Below are 21,983 nucleotides of genomic sequence, written 5' to 3'. Positions count from 1 at the left end.
GGCTCCCAGCCCTGGCTTCTCAGAGCTCCAGTACAGGAGAGGAAGCAAGGCTGTCACAATCCAGTGTTTACTAAAAGCTCACTTGAAAGTGCTCTCCAACACATGGTTGTCATTGGGTGCTTTGTAAAAATCATCCTTCAGTGTAATCTGCTGCTTCTGGTGATGCCACCAGAGACTTCAGAAGGTTAAAGTAGTACAAAGCATTACTTAATTCTTCTGGAGTAAGAAGTTCAATATATTTTAAAGAAGTATACCACTACGTTAAGCAGTTTGTGGCCTCCCTGTGACTGCAAACAGAATTTGACACCATGATGTTCAGCTCTACCATCTCTGAATCAAGTTCGTTTTTAAAATTTAGAATAATTAAGCTCTTACTGAAGATAAAATTCTCTCTTGCTACGTTTGAAATCAGTTGTACCATGTCTTTATTCATGGCCCTTCTTCAGGAGCAGGGACAGGCAGGTTTATCCATGAACTGCATTTAGGGCTTCAGGATTCTCATATTGCCTTGAGAATGCTGACAACACAAATAAGCGTGCCTAGGGAATTTATGGAAAGCCCTCTTTAAAATTGCTTCCCAGTACAGCCTAATTTTTCCACAGTATTTGCATATTATTTTGCAAAGCTGATAAACAGAAAAGCAGGTGTACTTGTCCTTCAGTTATAACACAGACGGGCTGTGAACTGCACATGCAACACCACTAGCATGGAAAAAAGCAGGTAAGCACGTCTGATGCTTGTACCACTTGTTAAAACTGCTCATCTTTCCAAGATCTCCACATTAAAGCCATTTCTATTCCCATTAGAGTGAGCATGCATACAAATCGAAAAGAGGAAAAAAATCTTATGTCCTTTTTTTGCAGTTTTATTTTTCTTTTTAAAAAGTTTTTTTTGGCACTACATAGTTCTGTAAAGAATAGAAGTGACAAATTTTTAAACACATGAAATCCCCTTCTAATTTTATTTTTTTTAGAACAATATATATAAAGTCTGAAGCAACCAAAGTATGAATACAGCTAATAGAAAATAAAGAACTTAATTTTAAAAATTCTCTCTCTTTACAGTTTATCAAGATAAAACAAAACACAATTCCCCTTAAAAATAGGGTAATAAAATAGATGAAATTTGTATCACTCAGTTTTGTGATACTAGTAAAAACTATAGTTCATATCTATGTACAAATGATACAGTTTAAAAACAGTCTTAAATAATCTTGTATCTAAACATGTTGCATTAAGATTTTAAATCAGAACCTGAATTTCTTCCTCCCCTCCCCCCCACCCACCCACAATCCCATCCAATTTCACTTTTTCTGTTGAATGTAATTCAGATTCAAGTGTGGGTGTCCTTGAGACAGAAGTGAGAACCGCTGGTTACTCTGCATCAGTGGACCAGCTAAAAGAAAATGGATTACAATTACTTCAGCAAATCACATATTTAACAGTGCTTGGCTATATTCAGTGTACTAATCTAACTTAGAAATAAGCCATTTACTAGATTGACACAAATGTTATCTGTACAACTAACCCATTTAATGGGACAATGTAGAATTACTTTAATCCTATCTCCAAAATTCCCTAACAATCAGACACATTATTTTGTTGCAGCACTTCAGTTACTTAACAAAAGTAATTTCAGGATTTTAAGTAAATTCAGTTTTCACTTGGAAACCCTGCTAGAGCCAATAGATTAGATTTTGAAAAAGGATTTAGTGGCTGTATCTCTCATTTTACACCAGGTGACCCCAGCAGCATGGAAGCTGCACATCCTCCAAGTCAAATTTTAGCATTGTTTCTCTGGTAGTGGAGGTCTTTTTCCTACAGCCTTTCCCCATCCTGCCAGCTAATGAACACCTTCACCTTTTATAAACGTCAGAGCTGAAATCAAGTCAGTCCTTTCCAGCTCCCTGATGAATGAACCTGACCTAACTTTGCAGTCAGTGCTGCTCTGACCGTGGGTGAGCTGGACTAAACCTCCAGAGGCCCCTTCCAACCTCCATTATTCTATGGTCTTGCAGGTTTTTATCTACATAAGTCATTTCACAAAGCCAAATAAAGTGAATTATGACAAAAATTTCTTCATATTCCGAGCACACTCATGGGCCAATCATCTCAACCTCTACTGAAGCAGAGGCAGCTCTAGGTGAGCCAGCAGCAGCAAAGAGAAAAGAGGCTGGAAGTGCAACAGGCTGCAAACTGGCTCAGATTTCAGAATTCTGTTTTAACCCTTCCCTCCCACAAAGATTTTCATTCATCCACAGAGGAAGCTGAAGCGCTGATTTGACTCTGGGATTTGTTATGTTTCCAGGGAGCCTACGAGTGACACATGATTGCTTGGCTTTTAAAGCCTTTGAGACAGTACAGAGACATGGTGCATGAGCTGTTGATTCACATACTGGTTTCTAGTACCTTGAGGGTAGAAAGGTTTGTTCGGTGGGTAGCTGGCATTTCCCTGCTGCATGTAGTTCTGAGGCATATTGTAAGGCCACGCTCCTCGGAGGAGAGGAAAATGGGTAGGGGTCCCATGGTCCCAAGGGACAGAAGGAGGGTTCATTTTACCAAACTGTCCTTGGAAACCCTGATCTATTTTTCAATTGAAAGGGAAAAGCACATTGCAAGTTGAAATAATTAAACAGTAAGTCACAAATACAATTTACATCTTAAATAACAGTTTTGCAGGGGACTTAATGTGATCAGTCTGATGTGCTACTTTTTTTAATATACATCAGTAAAAATTACTTCATTATTCACTATAATAGAATTATTGGGAAGAGAGAGGATGAATCAACATTACAATCAAGAGCTGTGATTTCACTATTTTTATGACTTTCTCATGATGAAAAATACAAGGACTGAACAATGTTCAGAACTACTGTCTGATCCCACACAAATATCCACTATCACTGACAGAGCTGTGACAGGAAAGCTATTATCCTACTGCAAGAAATAACTCTCAGATGTACACTGGAATTCCACTAATACTTACATGCTTAAGAAACTTGCTATCTAGATCACTGGACTGACTTAAAAATTATTTTTAGAGAGAAAAATATAAACTTTGGAAATAAATATACAAATTGTAAAGCTACTCCATTTACAATTCGGATATCACTGCAACATTAAGGATGAGAAATCAAGCATCCAAGGAGGCAGGACCCACAACATGAGGCACAGCTCTAGAGTATGCATAAAAAAGAGTTGTCTCTCTTGATACTTCTAATGATCCTACTTCTGACCAGTTATCTACTGAAAAGAAAATTAAAGTAGCTCCTTTCCAGTCAAGCCAGGACAAAGTTTCCTCAAATTTACTGTTGTCAAATTGTCCTGAGGCGGTATGAAACCATGCTTCAAACAGACAGGAGACAGCTCATCTCTACTGTGCATTCACTTTAATGGCATCTAAGCCAAAATAGAAATAAAACTGAATCATTTTCAAAGAAGAAAATTACTATTATTGGGAACTAGGAAAAGGGTTGTGGTGAGATTGGAAATTGATGGAAGATGAGGGACAGGAAAAAAATACTGTGACTGACAGCATATGGAGAAGGAATTAGAATTTATGGGGCTTGTCTGAAAGAAGGCAGGTACTTAGTAAGGACATGGGGATTGGCAGGAGCAGCTTGAGGGAAAGAGAAAGCTGGAGAAGGGGACATATGAGAAGATCCAAAATGGAGAGGTAGGGACAGAGCACACTGGAGACAGAGAAAACACATGGGTAGAAGCTCCTGTTTCCTTTAAAATATATTCCCCACAAAGCTTTAAATAGAAAATCATGTATCTCCAGCACCTTAACATAGATTTGAAATCCACTGGTGAATTATTCCTCATCCAAAATTGTAGACTCAGCTGAAAATCTACTGTTACTGACAATCACATTATTAGTGCAGAGAAAGGCTGGGAGGAGATTCAGAATTTTAATCTTAGGATGAACAACTGCACCAGAACATTATATTATGCATTTATTTTTTTAAACATAGGAGGACTTATACACACAATAAATCAGAAGACCACCACCATGATTAATGATGTAAAGGTTAACAGTTAAAATGTAGGGGCTGCCACAGTTCATGTTGCAGATAAAACCGAATGGGCTTTAATCATATACTGCTTTTTCTCAGCCTCAAACATACCAATGTACTTGGCTTTGCTATGGGGCAAGAGGCTGTTGCCCACTTGTCACAGGACAGCATATTGTCAGGAATCAACATCGAGATTATGGAAGTAAAACGTGTCAGGACAAGCCACAGGAAAAACAGAACAGGTAAGATCATATTATATTGTACTAAAGATGAGGAGACAATATTCAACTTGCACAACTGCAATTCTGCCAGTCTCTAAGTTCATGGTTGCAGCCTCAGCATTTGTCTAATAAATGACATAAGGATGTGTTGATCTTAGAACCTTAATGTTTCCATGATTGTCTAAGGAATCCATTATCTGTCAGCACATTCACAGAAATGTGAGTGATTCAAACAATGATGAGGAGGTTTCTCAGTTGAATGCAGGATTTCTCATTGTTGCACAGCCATTAATGGCAGACAGGATCAATGCCTAAAAATTACAGTGATCAATTCTAATTTTTTTCCCTATGAAAATGTTAAGACAGGTAAAAGTCATGATTTGGTTTCTTAAGCATCATATTTTTTATCAAATAAGTTAAAAGAGTTAGCTGTTCCTGTAACACTTAACACTTGTACACAAAATGCGAGAGGTTTGATACAACAGAGAAGAAGAGTTACCTGAATTCCCCACAGTGCCATTGTTCACCAGTGAGTTTGGAGTCACAGGATTGTGCCAGTGTCCCTCATGAGAAGTGCTGGGGATTCCCATGGGCCTGGCAGCAGGCTGTGCAAAGATGATACTGGGATCATTCAAGCTTACACTGCTCTGGTTATTTGTGGTGCTGCTGCTGCCAGATCTCATAGAAAATGGAACATTTGTAGAATGAGGAGGGTTACCCGGTGCAGAGTGAATAACAGGCCCATGAATAGGCCAAGAAGTGTTGGGAAGCTGAATTTGGTGGTGATGGTGCATCTGAAGTAGTCCCAGGTTATGCAAGGTGGAATACTGACCTGGGGGAGATTGGGGAAAGTTAAACAAAGGCAGCTGGACCTGATGGGGTGGCTGTGCACCCTGCTGTGGCTGAGGAACGTGCTTAGACTGGGATATTGATTGTGGCTGAGGCTGGTTAATGGAGGCTGGCTGAGAGGAATTCTGTGGGAATTGCTGAGGTTGTGGAGAGTAAGATGACTGATGCGAATCAGACTGGAGGAAAAAAAAAAGTATGTATTTCTGATTAGTTCACTGGCTATTTAATGGTGTTTTCTTTAATAAGCACCCACTGTATTAGACTATTTATAAAACAGCAAAGCACTCCCCAGCAACACCCCAGGCATTGCACCCAAGTTCCTGTTGGCTTCAGTAATGCAATTCAACTGACACTGACTTCCACCAACAGGTAATTTGGTTTGTTAATGTGGCACATCCCACCATCAGAAACACCATTCTGAGTGAATAGTAGTCCCAAGCTCTTCATTAGACTCCTCACACACTTGTTTCTGATCTTTAATCAGTGTCTTCCCTACCCTACTTATGTACAGCCCAGTATCTCATAAACTAATTGCCTTACTTCTAAATAGAGTGGATCTTATTACTACACAGTTTTTTAGTAATTCCAAAGTAAGCTCCTAATGCATCTTTCAATTTAAAAATCTTTTGAACAAGGAATGCAAATTCAAAACATCCAGTTTCAACCTTCATATCCTGATGTTAGGCCGTGGCTAAAGGCATAGTAATAGCAATTATTACAGCCTTTGCAGAGCTCTTACAAAACTTTCCTTTTCACCAGCAACAGAAACAGGCATGAGGCTATTTTGTCTGTTTGGAATTGCAACTGAAAAAAGCACTTCAAGAAATTGAGTGGTTGGGGAAAGACATACTCAGTCTATGTGCCAACACGTAATGCCAGTATCTGGATTCCCTAGTCTGGTTTTAAGCACTGAGACAAGATGCTGATGGAATAAGTGCCTCCAGAGACATTCAAATGAAACATATCTAAACCAGAGAGGAGAACCTGAATCTCAGATCTCATTTTCCCCCGTGAGACTGACTCCTCTCTCCACAGACTACAGCAGTCAGCCAAGCTCCAAGAGCCTCAGCTGCTGTTGAACGTCTGGAGTTAAAGGTCTCTCAAAGCTTGTCACTATCCCTAACTGCTCACCTGTCCATTTAAACTAGCAGTCACTTGTCTCCAATAACCAGAGGTGTCTGCAGGACCTGCCCATGCCATGCCAGAGCATCCCCTCCAGCAGCATGCTGTGTGTCTGTGCCTGGGCAAAAGCCCAGAAGCTGGGATTGCTCCCTGCTGCTATTACAATTGTGCCTGTATGAGTACCTCCCATACCTTTCTACCAAACCAGGAAGAGAAGCTAAAATCTGGGATTGGAAAGATGATCACTAGTTTTAACAGTTTAAATGTCATGAAAATAAAGCACATGCACTGGTTACAAACATTCCTGCAAATATTAACCCACCACAAGCATGCACTGACTGTGCCAGCAGCAGGAGAGGAGGCATATTATACTCTAGCCTCTTGATCTGCTTCCCACTCTCTCCCTCTTACTCCATCAATATTCCCCTTTCCCATTCTTCTCAACCAATTCCTGGACAGAACATATTCACCAAGAAATCCTGGCCAAATGACAACCATGCAATACACACAGAGTCCAAGACATCCAGGTGACACAAGAATGTGCACATGATGTGTCTGCCTCTGACTGCACCTACACATCCAGCTTCAATGCTTCAGGTAGAAATATAAGGCTCATACAAAAAATACTCCCGTGGCATGTTCAGCCCTTCACTTGGATTAGGGCAGTTATCAGTAACTCTTTACCAGCACATTGTAAGTCATAAAATCTCTGTTACTGGAGCCAGCATTCCAATAAATGCTTGCTGATCAGCTAGCAAAGTAGCAAACTGAACAAAGAGCATTAGTGATCAGCAGCACTGATTACTACAATTACTTACTTGCCAGCTTCCTTAGCAGACACTCTTCTCAGACTAACAGCTTAAAATAAATTAATTTCTGCTTTACTGTCTGCTCCAAAAATATTCAATGGCAGCAGTTGTATTTGCTCAAATATCCTGTGCTCCCCATCTCCACTGAGAAGATTAAACATATTTTATGTAGCTCTATGGAGACTTGAAAAAATTCTAGGAGAAAACTGTCAAAAATTTCCCTATTGTTCTGCTTGTATGTGTGCTCTGGCAGACTTTTCCCTGAAGAGTGACTCAGCTGTGTGCTGTGTCTGTACATGACAGTCCCTTAAGACAGATCTCTCAAACCACAAAAAGCCATGCTTGTCACTAACCTAAGTCTCCAGCATGTTAACCATTGTAAAGCTATACTTCATCTCCCTTAGTAACTCCAAAACACTGCCAGAATAATGAGAATTTGAAAGGCACCCTAGCTTCATCTGCCCTTTCAAAATCACAAGGTATCTCATCCCAAACTTGACTATGAGGTGTCCATACTGAAAAGCTATAAATGCTCCTAAAGACACAGTACATCATAAATCAAAGTTCCATTAACTGGCACAGTGCAACGTTGTCATTACCAAGTCCAGAACCTGTTGAGAAAAATCATGCAAGCCTGCTCCCAGCATGGCTGGTTTGCTACAGCTTTGCTGCCTGTAGTCCCCTCTCCCAGAACTTACACATTCTGATGACTGCCTGGTGCGCAGGGGTCGCTCCACCTGCTGCTGGCCCACAGCCACCAGCTGGGAATTTACCATGCTCCGCACCAGCTGCGTGCCTGATCAAGGAACACAAGTGTTAATAAAACCCACAGGGTGATAGAATAATGAGCAAAACTGGGAATCAGCAATACCTTAACTCTCATGTGACACAGGGGAGGTAAATCACTTTCACCTCTCCTCTCCTTTAAGTGGAAACTTTTCCTTCTACTGGCAGCAGACAACTTTAATAGGGATAGGAGCTAAACACAAAGTCTATTTTTGAGTAAAACAAAGTCTAGCAGGAACAAGGCTCACCTTGCTATCAGGCTGGAGCTCTACTTTATACAGGTTTCCATATTACTGCTGTAAGCAGTGGCATTTAAATAGCAATAGTGACAGCAGAAACTTCTGGGCAAAGAAAGTAAGCTAAAAAAAAGACTAAAGGATAACAGAACACAGAAGCATGGTTCTTCTGAAGTTCACTTATGAATGTTTCCTCTACTTTTTCAACTACCACAAGCACCCAAGGGCCTAATTTTAATAAGTTTGTAATTAATCTTCTCTAAGTACTAATTTGAAAGCTGGATTTAGCCTAATTCATCTGTATGCTTTTTTGAAGTGTTACTGAGAGAGCGCTGATTTTTGCTGAAAATACACTTACCTCTCACAGATGATGGAGGGTTAGCTAACATTTGAGAAACATTTGGAAGAGGAAATGCATTCAATTATTAATTATTATTATTATTATTACTATTGTTACTATTATTACTGTTACTACTTTGAAATGCACCAATTGTGAATAGAAGACAAATAATGCAATATTCTGAAGTACACTGTATTTTACTGCTGAGTACATTTTTACCACCCATGGAAAGACTGTACTTCAGGAGGCATTACTCCCTTGTAGAAAAGTAACACAGTCTAAAAGCTGTATTATCAGTGATTGAAACATTACTTGCAGGATTATTTTTTGAAGATTATTACCAAGTCCTTACAGAAACCTAGAGAAAAGGGATCTCAGAGCTTTCAAATTATCCTAACACATAAACTAACTTACCTGGCACACTATTATTTCTCTGACGGGTTTGTTTGAATTCAGGACAATCTCTCCTAACATGACCCACATCCCCACAGATGAAACACCTTTTCTCTCTTGTTTCTCTGTCATCTTCTTTCACCTCTTTTTCATCATCTTTCTCATTCTCCTTTTTCTTCAACCTAAACAATAATTTTATTAGAAATATCACAAAACCACACACACAAACACATAATTCTCTGTAGAGCTATTGTACTGTTGTGTTCAAAGGGAATGGTTGCATAACCAACAGCTGTATCAAAATACAAATATCTCAGGAATCCCAAAAAACACTTTCAGATTCTGGGCTGGTTAACAGCCTATATGCACTTAATAAAGTTAGAAGCTTCCCAGGCTTGTCCAAAAGCTGTCTGACTGTATTAGGGCAGAACTATGCCTACAGTTAAGCAGGCTTAGCCTGCCAGGTAGCTGGGGAGCAACTCTGTGCATCCCACTGAGTCAGAATATACCCAAAACAAGTGAGCTGCACCTCGTTCATCCAATCTCCCCCTCACTGGACAGGGCACTTTTCTCTGTCACTGTCTGAGCCCAGACAGGATGTGCAACAAAGCACTGAGGCTCTTTCAAACACAGTTCTAAAACAGCAAGAGAATTAGTGATCAGGAACCAAGACAGGAAGTAAAGGTCTTTGAGACATTCTGCGTGGCTGTGCTTTGTAGCAGTTTGTGTGAAGAGCAGATCACTACTTTTTCTGAGGCAGATATAGGGAAAGAGGTGATGGAATTCCATGTGCTAGCAGTACAGAGCGCATCTGAAAGAAATAGTGAACACAGGGTTCCAATGCACTTTCACGTATCTTGAACTCTGCTGACTGAATAAAAGGCTATAAAGATATAAAGATTTTATAGCAGGAAGAGACCAAGAATCCTTTGAAGAATTATGGAGCACACAATTGAACATAAGGATCACATGAAAGAGCCCAGATTAATTTGCATTCTAAAGGCTCCAACAGGTTTTAGGAGGAGTCAGACAACCTAGGCTGAGTGGGTCATTAAATAGCCAAAGCTCTAAAAAGTGAGGAGTGCACATTTTATGTCAATCCCTACTTTTGCAAGAGTCCTGGAACCAAAATTCCTAAATGAAACTAATGTACAAATGCGAGATCACCAAGTGATATGGTGATTCTGTAACATCATGGCACTAATATGATGTTACAGAAATGCACCTTAACCATGTACATTTTAACCAGTCCTAGAGTTTAATAAATAAACTTTGACCTGCCTTGCAGATATATGTTATCAGATCTACAATAATATATGTATGTTAACAAACTTAGAATAATTAAAATTCAACACTGTCCTCTGAACATGATCACTACAGGAAATCCCTTTTAAAACATGATACATTTTGCAGCTAGGTAAAATGTCTCCATCTGAATGTTTAGGCTACAAAAAAGATATTTTAGTGATCCAAGTTTTAAGTTAAGCTTAACTACATATTAACACACCATAGACTGTTGATATTACTCTGCATGCTTCCATAAACACCTCAGATTTAAAGAGGTGATCAGAAACTGTTTTAAGAAAAGAAAAAATAAGATGGGAAATTGATAATCAGATATGAAGCTTTGATTTTCTTTGCAATTTTGCAATTTTTCATTTCCATTAAATCTTCAAATATCCAAATCTCTCATGATTTAATCTCAGAGATTTCACGATAGCTTTGTGTATTACTTACCTCCTTCTCTTTGGACAGTCTTTCATGTAGTGACCAATTTTTCCACAGACACGACAACATCTGTCATTGGGTGCCAACTCCCCATCTGTCAGCACTTTTGAGTCAAAAAAGTATTCCTATCAAAACACATCAGACAGATAAAATATACAAACCATTCACTTAAAGACTGAGGAATGAAAGTCAAACTGACAGCTTTCATCTCTTATTGCTCCCTGAGTGTTACTACTTCTGAGATTATACCTGGTCCTTTTCTTTCCCTAGATAATGGCAGCTTTTTCAGAGATGTGGAGCAGTTTGGGCTAAAATGGTCTATTTGGTCTTAGGGACAGAGGCTGAATTTGCAGAACATCTTATGCAGGTTCCAGCCTGCTACCCACCTTTCACCTCCCCAAAGGTCCTTCAGAGAGCAATTTTTTTGCATATGATCTATTTTGGCATCTGAGTCACTGCTTGTGTGCTTTCCAAAGCAGCCAATGTCCCTTCCCAGATGACATGATTATATCCCTTTAGACAGAACACAGCTCAGGTGGGAAACAGATGGAGCATCTGCAGACTGACCTGTATCACCCCCCTCCCCTGGAGTTTGCTCAGGACAGCTGCAGTTCTGATGTGTGTCAGCACAAAGGCCCAGTTTACAGCCTCTGAGCAACATAAATATTGTGAAAGTACTGAAACAGAGGTACAAACTCAGAAAAAAAAATCAAAGATAAAGCAAGCAAATGGAAAAGAGAAGATAGGGAAGGACGAAGGGAATTAAAAGCTTTCAAAATACTTTAAAGATCCTTTAGAAACTCAAGTTCTGTCAAAAGCCACTGGGAGAACAGTCTTCGAAACTGTTTCAGAAAATGCCTAAGTTGATCTTTAAAATACTAATTACAGTATTTTATTTGCTAATTAGTTGCCTCTACATATCAATGACTGGACGCCCTGGCACAGAGCAGTACTTTCTCCAAAATGATACCCCATGAACACATTCCTAACCCTGACTCACTATGCAAATTTTAAAGGTCAACTTGTTAAAAAAATCAATCATCATCCTTTTCCTTGTTTAAGCACCAATCCTTATTATCCCTACCAAGTGGAAAAATAAATAGAATGGAACATCTCTTGGATCTGTTTTCTTTAGCTACATGAAGAGCCAGTAAGGTTCCTAGAGCCGTCTCTGGGTTTTACAGCCAGATTTGCAGTTTTCTGCAATACTTAATATCATCCAGTGGGAGGTTTTATAAAAAAAGAAACACAAATTAAGCTTACTTCCCCCAAATCTGCCAGTAATACCCACTGTCCATCCAACTACTCCTCTGAATTTTATATTCCAGGAGCTAAATACTAAGCTACAGATGTAATGCAGACAAAGTAGAATTACACATATTGTGCATACCAAATTGATAAATACATACAAGAGGTTTGCATCAATTCAGTGGACAAAGAAAATGAAAAAACATACTAACAACTCTGAGAACTTACAGCTTCTCTTCCAACAGCTGGGTAGAATGGGGTACCAAATAATTTTCTCCCATTGATAAATGCCTTCATTATGAAATTGGTCACTATTGGAGAAAGACAAAGTTATTGGAAAACAACAGAAAAGGCACAACTCAGTGAACATTCATCACTAGCAGGCACTAATCGCTTACTTTTCCTAGAGACTCCAGCACCCAGATTATGATTCAAGTCAAAAGGATCTGCAAAAGAAGGGAGAAAAAAAATTAGCTGGAAAAAATTTGCTGCAACATAATTTTTTTATTTTAATGCAGAGAGAACTCAATTTTAAATGCATTCGCAGATTACAGCAAAGCAATGCTGAGAGTTTTAAAACTTATGTTAGTCAACCATAATAACAGTAAGAACAACAATTCACTGACATTTAGTAACAGTTATGAGTCTCATCAGTTCTGTGAGCTTTAAAACAGTGACTGTGGCTTCCTCACATAAAGATCCTGTGCAAAGAGAACAGCCTCTCAAGCAACAGAATTTCTTACTCCTCATGAATGGAAGCTCAACTCAGCTGAGAGTACCTTCAATGGCAATACATTTGGACGTCCACTGCTTCTCAAAGGTGGTTAACAGCTTCTTCTGCCGGATGCTGATCACGTATTCCTTGAAGTCAAATTCCTCGGTGTAGAACCGCAGCAGCCCCAGCCACAGCTCTCCAAGAGACTCAGTGTTCTTCCCAAGAGAAGGCAGACGCTTCTTCTGCATGCAGTTGAAAACAATTTATTCAGCTACAGTTACTGCAACACTGCTTCTCCTGAAACACCTCTCTAATTACAAGTTTGTCTGATATGAAAGATTTTTTATGGTTAAAGTAAGGCTAAATCACTACAGTTAAGACTAAACCTGTATTATTTTTAAGAATAAAAATATTTTTCCTGATTTATGTTATTTAGAAATGCCTTAAAATAAACCAAGCAAAAGCAGAAATTCATTTTAGCAAAACAGGACTCAGGTGGGAAGTTGCAACACTATGGATATGGAAGTTTAATTAATTAATAAAATTAATCATTTATATATTACACTGTTAAAAATTTATTACTTTTCCTGAAAAAAAAAGGTTTAAATTTAGTTACTCTTCTGGAATTAGGATATTACCAATTCTTCCATGTCATCAAAGAAAAACGCATTCCATCCATCCACCATTCTTTGTGGAATCTGTTTGCCATCAAATATCTGCCAGAACAGAAAGTGACAGTTACTTCTCTAATTCAAAGTCGCTGTAAAATACTTGCAGTTCTTTTGGTAAAAAAAAAAACATATAAAAATTTAAATACTTTAACAATTACTTCTTATACAGACAGAATTTCCCACTGGTAAAAAGTTTGAAAGACTTTTTGTATTGTTGCTGTACCTCTCAAATTATTTGGATGTTTAATTTTTACTTGTTCTTTGCAACTAAGAAAACTTGACTGAATTACCTTGTCAAGATTCCAACATCTCTCTTCCCCACAGATTCTCTAAGGAGACTTTATATGATTTCTATTACATTTTGACTTTAGCAGAGCCAAGAGGAAATTCCACTGTTATTTAAATGCACTCTCGGGGTAGCAGTAAAATAAAAACCCCCAACCACTACTAAAGTATCAGATACTAAAGTATCAGCAAGAAAGTCTATGAGTCTCAACTGCAATGCTTAAGCCAATTTCCCTCTTGCACAAAGAAACCAAAATTGGCAGAAAGGGATAATTTTCAGACGTGCTTGGGAGTTCCAGAGTGTATCCAGGAAGAGGCAGATAGCTGAATAATTATACTCCCCCACCCATACAATGGGGGTGCAGAACATTATTTTGTTAATAAAGTTTCCTGGCACATATGAAATATTTCTTTAAAGTTGCATCAAAGCATCAATTATCTTATTTTCCCCTCATCAAATAATAAAATAAACTTCTTCTCTTACAAATAAAGTGTTGAGTAATAAATAATGCTTCTGACAATAACTGGTTGAAGAGCTGGACTCACATTTCAGGAGCATCTGGTGCAGTCTCATAATTACAATTCCCTTCTCTCCATACCACCTGCCAATTTTTTTCTATCTTGTTCAGCATATAAATATCATGATAAGATCAAAATCCCAAAGTAAATGTAATAACAGAACTTAGGCACAACAGACTCCCAGGTTTCAGCTAATCTTCTTGGTCAGTTTTACCTACTAAAACCAAGAGGGAGTTAAGAACCGACTGATTTATCTGATCCTAAAATCCCAGACTTCTCATATTTGGCTTGAAGAAAAAATGCATCTATTTTCATAACCTCATTTTCTGAACCTACCTCCTGAAGGACTGGAATAACTGGTGGATTTCTCTGCTGTAGAAAGTACAAAACCATAAGAATATAGGCATACGAAGACAGACTACCACGGGATGCATCACCAATATCGCAGCGCTGAAAAAATACATTTTAAACAAAATGCTGAATTTACATTTTACTGTTCAAAACTAACAACTATGTCAGAGAGCAAACAGAAACCCCATAAGTAACAGCAAATACATTCACCTCATAATTAAAAATTGTTTTATGAAGCCTGAAAAATAAATGCACCCAAGAGCCAACTGCCATCTGGCAAATCCATAGCATAATTTGTCTAACATAAAAAGAGAAAAGCTTTTCATTGCCAAAATACTTTAAAAAAATTACAATGTGCCAAACTGGAAAAAAAAAAAAAATCTAAACTCCCAAAACATAAATCCCAGGTTTCACAATACTATAAAATTTAATTTTCTTTAACTCATGCTGCAAGAGTTGTTTCTATGATTCCTTATTATTTCGGTTCCCCCTCCCCTTTAAAAAAAATAATTCATTAACAGTAAGTATTTCCAGCTTGTACTGGCAGTGCAGGCCATACGTGGCATTTTGCTAGCAAACCTAACTGAACCATGGTGCAGCCTGCACAACACAGTGCAAAAGAAACACCCCATACCAAGTCAGGGAGTTGGAACCAGATGAGCTCAAGGTCCCTTCCAACTCAAGCCTTTCTGTGACTCTGAGCAGCGAATTACCTTACTGTGCTTGAGTATCTCATTACAGTATAACCTTTCCACAGCACCTGCTTCTAAGCTCTCCTGTATTTTGAGCCTGTGTCATATCAAACAAAGCATTTTTAACACCCTAGGGCTGGAAAAAAATGGGATTCACAAATTACTTTCACATTAGCAGCAGCAGTGACAGCTGTTCCTGGGGTTTCTGCCAATGCAAATAGAGGAGGAGGCATTTTGCTTAAAAACAGAGTATCTGTATAGCTATGAAGTCACTTCCATACATTTACATTCAGGAGTGTGTATCTCTCAACTTGGATATTTCATCTTTGCAGTAATATTTTTAGAACATGCACAATAGTATGCAATGCTACAAAAAAAAGTAAGATTCATTATTATCAATACAAGGCATTTTTAATCTGGACACAGAGGAGACATGGCAATATTGTGCACTACTGTGACCACAAAAAGGAAAAAAATCATTGCTAGTCTCTGTGACAGTATAAAGAATGTGTCCATTCCATTCTGGCACAAAGTTATTTTATTCATTTTGATGTATTTCATTACATGAACATCTAGTAGCATGATTCACCATCTCTGTAAGTCATTTCTTATTTGCCCCAGTTGCACTAAGCTTTCTTTGGATATACTGTATTTAATACTGCAGCTTGAATAAAAAGCACTGCCACATTTCAATTATCAAAGGCTGTATAATATAACATTTTGATAGACTATTACAACAAAATATACAGGAGATCTGACATTCCCAAACTCTTAAAAGTCAAGTGTATGTCCTAGGCACATTGAGACTCAGGCATTCATTCTTCACCCCATACCTACCTACTCCTGACTTTTATACTAAGTCAAACAAGGCAAGTGTGCCAGAGGAAAGCAGCAGTAATCTCTGGGCTGGTCCCAGATATGAAAATTTGGAAAGTTCATCCACATCCACATGCCTCTACATCTTACAGTTACCACTTTTTCCAGTTTTGCTTGGGGTTTGGGTGGGGTTTTTTGTTTGTTATAATTGAAGATGGTTTGAAATTGAAGAAAATAAGTTTTCCTCTCATCAGCTTTCTCTTACACAGAAATCTTCCAACAGATAGCAGAAGGCATCAGGATTTGATTTTGACACACACAGTCTCATGGAGCACAGTAAGCTTAAGAAACTGCACTTACTATCAACAGCATTCTACTGTTGCAGTTGGTATTGGCAAAAGGCAAACTCAGTGGCTGCAGCAGAAAGCACTGTATTGTACAAATAAGTACCTTCTTTTTATATTACCTTTGCAAAGACTTTCATTGTGTAGCCCAGATATTGCACCCTAGGATCAATAGCTGCGTAGGTAGCCAGCATCCTTGTATTATGCTGTGCCTGGAAAAAGGGGAAAAAAAATTAAACTGGTGTCAGGGTGAGCCAATTAGGTAAGAAATTGTGCAATTTCACAGTGTCAGGTGAAAGCTGGAATGAGCTGTACTATTCATGATGGCACACAGGCCATGCTGGATGTAGTGCCTTTTCAGAAGTATCCCCAAAACAAAACTTCCTGTGCTGTACCCTGCTCTGCCATCAGGTCATACGCAGCTACCTGGGTCAGGCTGAGGGTGTGGGCCACTGAATTTAAATAACGTAGAAGAAAAACCCAAACACATAAAAACATTTTCATTCTGGTTTCAAAATCATTCCCTCAAATGGTTATTTGGATAAGATAGAAAGAATGAAAAAAAAAGCTTTATTTGAACACAAAAGGACACAAGCAGATGCTCACCAGTGTATTGTACAAACTGATATCTCCTTCCAAGCCACTCCGCCTGTGTTCAAACTTTACTATAGGCACTTTGGCTGTTGTTATAGGCAAGATGTTCCTCAAACCTGGGGAAGCAACACTTTAGTACATAAAACATTTCCATTAACAACATTTATATAAAATCTAACTGCAAAACAATCAATAATTTAAAGCACCTACCTGGATGCTTCTTAAGAACTTTTGCCAAACCTTCTATTATTTCTTTACAGTTTAATTTCTAGGAAAAACAAAGATCACAGCTTTAGATGTTAAAACATGGATCCTATTCCAACAAGCACATTTGCTATCATATATATTTCATAGATGAAAAGTCTGTGTACAAAAAGGAGCAAGCATTAAGCCAGTATATGAATTTACATGAACTCATATGCTCTTTGTGGACATCTACAGTACACTGTGTGTCTATAAGGCATTAAAAGTAAAACAGGCTGGCTCTTGCTTCAGTTGTGCAGAGTGCAACAAGTCAATGTGCAACTAGCAAATCCTACCTTTTCTGTGTACAGAAATCTTAATTGAATTAAAAAACCTTAAAGAATCCTTGAATTTAAAATAGCAGATTTTATCAATTTCAAAACTCTTACCTCTGCATTTTCATGACCTTCCAATGTCATGCAGATATCTAGATCACTGTCCCGAAATCCAAATCCATTCTTTGAGGAGCCAAACAAGCAAAGCCTAGCTTTGTCTGATCAAAAGACAAGAAAAATGTAATTTCTTTTACAGTTGAATTTTAAGTGCTTAGTATTAAATATTGCTTAACTGCAATGTGCAGGTGCTCATAAAAATGAGCTTAAAGAGAAAGCTTACACTGTCACTTCAAAGACCTCAGCTTTGATAAAGGGGGAAGCACACACAACGCTTCAGAAACTATTTACAGAAAGTAAGGAAGGATAAAGATTTATTTTATGTATATTTTAATGACAGAAGTACATTACAGTTACTATAATCATTAAATAGCATCTCTAAATGTGGTGCAATGTTTTGGGGTATGCGACTGCATTTTCGTGCTTTTAATAAATCAAAATAATGTGCAAACCCAGTCACCAGTACAGCTTTATCCCACAGATAAGGCAGAGCTACTCCTAGAGTAGCCAAAGTAATATTTCTGGTTCCATTCAGAGTTTATCTAGGCTGCATATTTCTCCTATGACTAGGTAAATTTAGTCAATGAGTTTTTGTAATTATAACATACTCTTCAAGAAGACACAAGCAGTAAGATTACAGTACTTTATGGAACATTCTTTCCCAATTGCTTTGTTTACATTTTTGTTTGAAACACGATATTACTAAGTATTTTCATTCTTGGATGGCAAAATTATGTCGTTAAAACAAATTCTTTCTTAACTGCAAAGAATACATTGATCAGTTCAACTGAAATTAATGCTAAGAAAATAGATCCAACAGCTTTTTTCCTAAACCTTAAGAGAATTTGAAACCTTAAGTCTTTCAAGGCTTTGTAACAGGTCTCAATCCTCAGCTGCTGCCAATAAGTGGAGGCACAGCCAGTGGATGGAATTCCCAATTCCTTGATCACAGGTCAGCTACAGCAGAATGGCCTTCCATGGACTGGAATTCAGGAGACCTGGGTTTGGTACCTGGCTCTAGCACTGTTTTGCACCTTCTATAAAAAAAATCACTTGGCACCTTTCTGCCTTGACTTCCATCACTGTAGTAAAACACTTTTGCTTGCTTTATGTAAGGGATGTGAAGATGAACTCATTAGGATTTCTAAGACATTCAAGCACTGGTGACTAGGCAACAAAAGTCCTTGGCCCACGACCAAAGCTAACCCTAGACCCAAGCAAACTTTCTTCTTGGTCTGACTGGAGCAGTCCTGGGCTTGCATTACTACTCTGGCAGCTCCTCCTCAACTCTAGGGATGTTTCCATGGAATAGCATGAAGAGGTGCTCAATGCTGAAGTCTGCAAGACAGCTTTACAAATTGAAGGAAAAGAGATGCCCCTGCCTCAAGCAAGGAAAATAAAATGAGACAAGCCACATCTCTGTGCTCTGGACAACATGACCGAAGAAAGCATTCTCAAGAATCACTACTGAAGGTTACATACCATTATACTCTTTACGAATAAATCTCTCCAAACTTGCCAGTATTTGTTCTCTGTTTTGTTGCTCAGATAAAGGAGGGGATAATTCATCTAAGTAAAAACAAATTAAAACGCAGTCAGACATGACATCCAGCACCTCAAGAATCTTTTTCAGATAATTAAAAGATTGGATTTTTTTGTTGTTTTTGTTGTTGTTGTTGTGTTTGCTTTGCTTAAATCTGTGATTTTATTTCAAGACATCCAATTTTTCAACCACAAAGTGGCCTGGTGGACACCGGTGTCCAGCCAAGGTTTACCCACCACATCACCCCCAAAGGACACCCCAGAATTTGATAGGCACAAAAACTTAGTTTTGCCCAGAGCCTGATTTGTGGGAACACCAGTAGCTTTTTACAAACCCAGTGAAAAATCCCATGTAACATCAGTTTCTCAAATCTGTTGTAAGTTACCACTTACAGACCATGGATTATCTGATTATCACTTATAAACTACGTTATAAAATATGGATTATCTGAAAATTAAAATATTGATCCATTTGTAGCCTAGGGCACCTGGAAGAGCTTCTTCCTACTGAACTGTGAATAATTGTAAATAAGTAATTTAACCCTAGAGTTTTCAATTCTTCCAGGTTACAAATCACAGAATAACATGGAGCACAAACACTTTTTGAACTTACCAAAACATCTTTTACACACTATATCAAGTATTTCCCGAAATCTGTCTGTCATTGGTGGTAGTGGTTTTAGATCAATTTTCTTGAAATCCTCTGGGCAATCATTTTTGGAATGTCCATCCCGTTTGCAGATGCTGCATACTATAGTTGGTGGCTTTTTTGGGGAAAAAAAGGGAAAATTCCATTTGTGCACTTAAGACAGTTCAGCAGACCTAACATTTCCAAGCAACCAAGAACATTTAACATATGAACAATAACACAGCCTCTACAAAGAGCAGAACACTTCTCAACAAGTTACATTTAGCTCTCACAGTGCTTAACAGCACCTGGAAATTCTACAAGAAAGTAGGAGAGGAAAGGCAGAAATAACTCACAAATAACCAGAAAGAAACACAGATTTTTTTTGTGTGGAATCAAAAAGCTTAAGATAAGGGAAACAGACCATTTAATGCAAATGTCACACAGGGTGCTGTTTCCAGTCCTGAATAACAGGTACTCTACAAAGGCCAGAGCTCCCATCCATAACCCAGACTGAAACAATCACTGTGGCAATCCTGCCATCCATCCACTCTTAGATTCAATGAGTCCAAAGTAATGGCCCAGTGATACGTGACCAGCACTGCTTACCTTTCCTGAAGTAAAAATAAACTTATCAAACACATAATGCATTTCTTCTGTTGAGAGTCTGCCTTCCTCTTTGAGATCCTGGGTTTCCAGCATTGCTTTGCAGCTGGCCGAGGTAGCTGGGGTGCCAGTGCACTTCGCCTGGGGAGACAGCTCCGGTACCAAACTCTGCCTACTTTCAGCATCAGAAAACTCATTACTGGAATTTGTGTCATCAGGCTGATGTGCACTGCAGTTACAGTGGTGGCTGAGCTCACCCTCAGTTAGACACACTGAAATTTCTAAATCATCCCTTTCTTTAGGTGATTTTTCCTTTAATTCACAGCACTCGTTGGAAATAAGGGATAAAGCATCTTCTTTGTCTTCATCATAGCTAGAGTCCAATGCTGAAAGGAGTAAAGGGTCCATGTTCTGGGAAGTACATCTTTTGGCTACAGCTTCTACCACTTTATTACATTCAACTTCATTCTCTGGTATGTTACATCCACTTCCCGTAACTTCTTTATCTACAATATTTTCCCCTTGTGGAAGGCAACAGTTTGCTACAGGCTCTTCAGATCTTGTGGATTTCTTATTATTCATTTTCCCTTTTTCTTTTTTCTTGATATCTGGCTTGGATTTAATCCCATCTTTACTTTGTGGACATGCAAAATATTTATATGCTGTCCTAAATCGCTCCAGGATGTACTCAAATACCATCTGGCTATTTAGACTTCGTGCAACATTCCTCTTTAGTGCAAAAGGATCTGGGAAGAAAAAGAACAATTTCATTAGTAATCTTTAACTTCCACATTTCACAAAGCAGTTGAAATCTCTAAGTTATTACGGGGCAGTTAAGGAGATTCTTATAACCCAGAATTGTATCTGGATATACTTAGAGAATGAAAGACCCACAAGTTTCTTCAGAATTCTTCCATACAAAACATACCCACAAAGACCTGACTATTATAAACTATTCTAAATAGTATTACTCAAAAAGAAAACCATGGGCATACTGCACCATTATATTATGGCAAATTTCTAAACTAGAAATTATAATAAATATACAAAGGCAAAACATAGATGCCAGCCAGAACCTTTTTTCCTCCACTAAAGAAGGTTTTTCATTTCCCTTAAGAAATTCAATTGTCTAAGAGTAACATTAAGGATGTAAAGATTGTATGAACCAATCTCACCAGGATCCATTCTTAGTCCTTCCTAACGATTTCTAGATCAAACATGTTTTCCAAGCAAAAAGAGCTCCTGCATAGTTGCTATAAGTTTGCCTGGAAGATAGTACCAAACTGAGATTCTGTTACTTCATAACATCAGCTACAAACTTTTAACATTGGAAAAAAAAGGCAAAAATGAGAAGTAAAAAAACAACACAATTAGCCCAATAACAGCAGGTGTAAGAACCAGAATACAATCTGGTTTCTTAGAAATTATTTCTCATTTCTTCCTCAATGATTTGTCTTGCCACCTTACATTCCACATGTTGAATAAACACTTCCTTACTTTTTCTACACTCTAGCCAAATGTGATTGAAGAAAATAATTGGGAGAGGAAATTAAAAGTCACAGAAGTGATCTCAACATCCACTACTCAACCTGTGCCTTGAGAATTCATTGCTTATTTATCTGCTCTACTTTCCTTCTCACTCTGCTTGTACCTTATTGACTCATCCTTCAATGTACCTCTGTACCTCATTCTCTGTCTGTATGATTCTCTTTGTCCTCTCCACCGCCTCAAGTGTTACAGATAAGCCCCTTCAGCAACATCTCTAGAAAGTGTTCAAAAGTCATTATTCACGCTTTTATAAAAATATCACCTTACATGGTTTCTTAGCCTTCCTC

The 21,983-nt window shown here is 38.3% G+C and overlaps 1 protein-coding gene across 3 annotated transcripts in view; it reads right to left on the bottom strand.

The window, feature by feature from the left end:
• Window positions 1-844: 844 nt before the first annotated feature.
• TUT4 (terminal uridylyl transferase 4) overlaps window positions 845-21,983 on the bottom strand; it is a 43,541-nt gene continuing 22,402 nt past the window's right edge. For 2 of the 3 annotated variants that reach the window (XM_030278769.4, XM_030278768.4), the window contains exons 13-30: window positions 20,152-20,894; window positions 19,528-19,678; window positions 18,855-18,941; window positions 17,370-17,473; window positions 16,948-17,005; window positions 16,750-16,853; window positions 16,266-16,355; window positions 14,277-14,390; window positions 13,104-13,181; window positions 12,530-12,707; window positions 12,149-12,196; window positions 11,979-12,061; window positions 10,512-10,627; window positions 8,796-8,956; window positions 7,718-7,815; window positions 4,739-5,264; window positions 2,409-2,582; window positions 845-1,395 (exon numbers count right to left, since the gene is read on the bottom strand). In XM_030278769.4, coding sequence (XP_030134629.4) covers window positions 1,304-1,395; window positions 2,409-2,582; window positions 4,739-5,264; window positions 7,718-7,815; window positions 8,796-8,956; window positions 10,512-10,627; window positions 11,979-12,061; window positions 12,149-12,196; window positions 12,530-12,707; window positions 13,104-13,181; window positions 14,277-14,390; window positions 16,266-16,355; window positions 16,750-16,853; window positions 16,948-17,005; window positions 17,370-17,473; window positions 18,855-18,941; window positions 19,528-19,678; window positions 20,152-20,894 — 3,005 coding nt within the window. In that variant the 3' untranslated portion in view covers window positions 845-1,303. The remainder of the gene's footprint in view (window positions 1,396-2,408; window positions 2,583-4,738; window positions 5,265-7,717; window positions 7,816-8,795; window positions 8,957-10,511; window positions 10,628-11,978; window positions 12,062-12,148; window positions 12,197-12,529; window positions 12,708-13,103; window positions 13,182-14,276; window positions 14,391-16,265; window positions 16,356-16,749; window positions 16,854-16,947; window positions 17,006-17,369; window positions 17,474-18,854; window positions 18,942-19,527; window positions 19,679-20,151; window positions 20,895-21,983) is intronic. The other variant, XM_030278770.4, reaches the window with a different exon arrangement.

Source organism: Taeniopygia guttata, chromosome 8 (assembly GCF_048771995.1).
Source record: "Taeniopygia guttata chromosome 8, bTaeGut7.mat, whole genome shotgun sequence".
In the NCBI taxonomy this organism is placed as follows: Eukaryota; Metazoa; Chordata; class Aves; order Passeriformes; family Estrildidae; genus Taeniopygia; species Taeniopygia guttata.
Note: the sequence above shows the minus strand (reverse complement) of the source record. Positions and strands in the feature narration are given on the sequence as shown.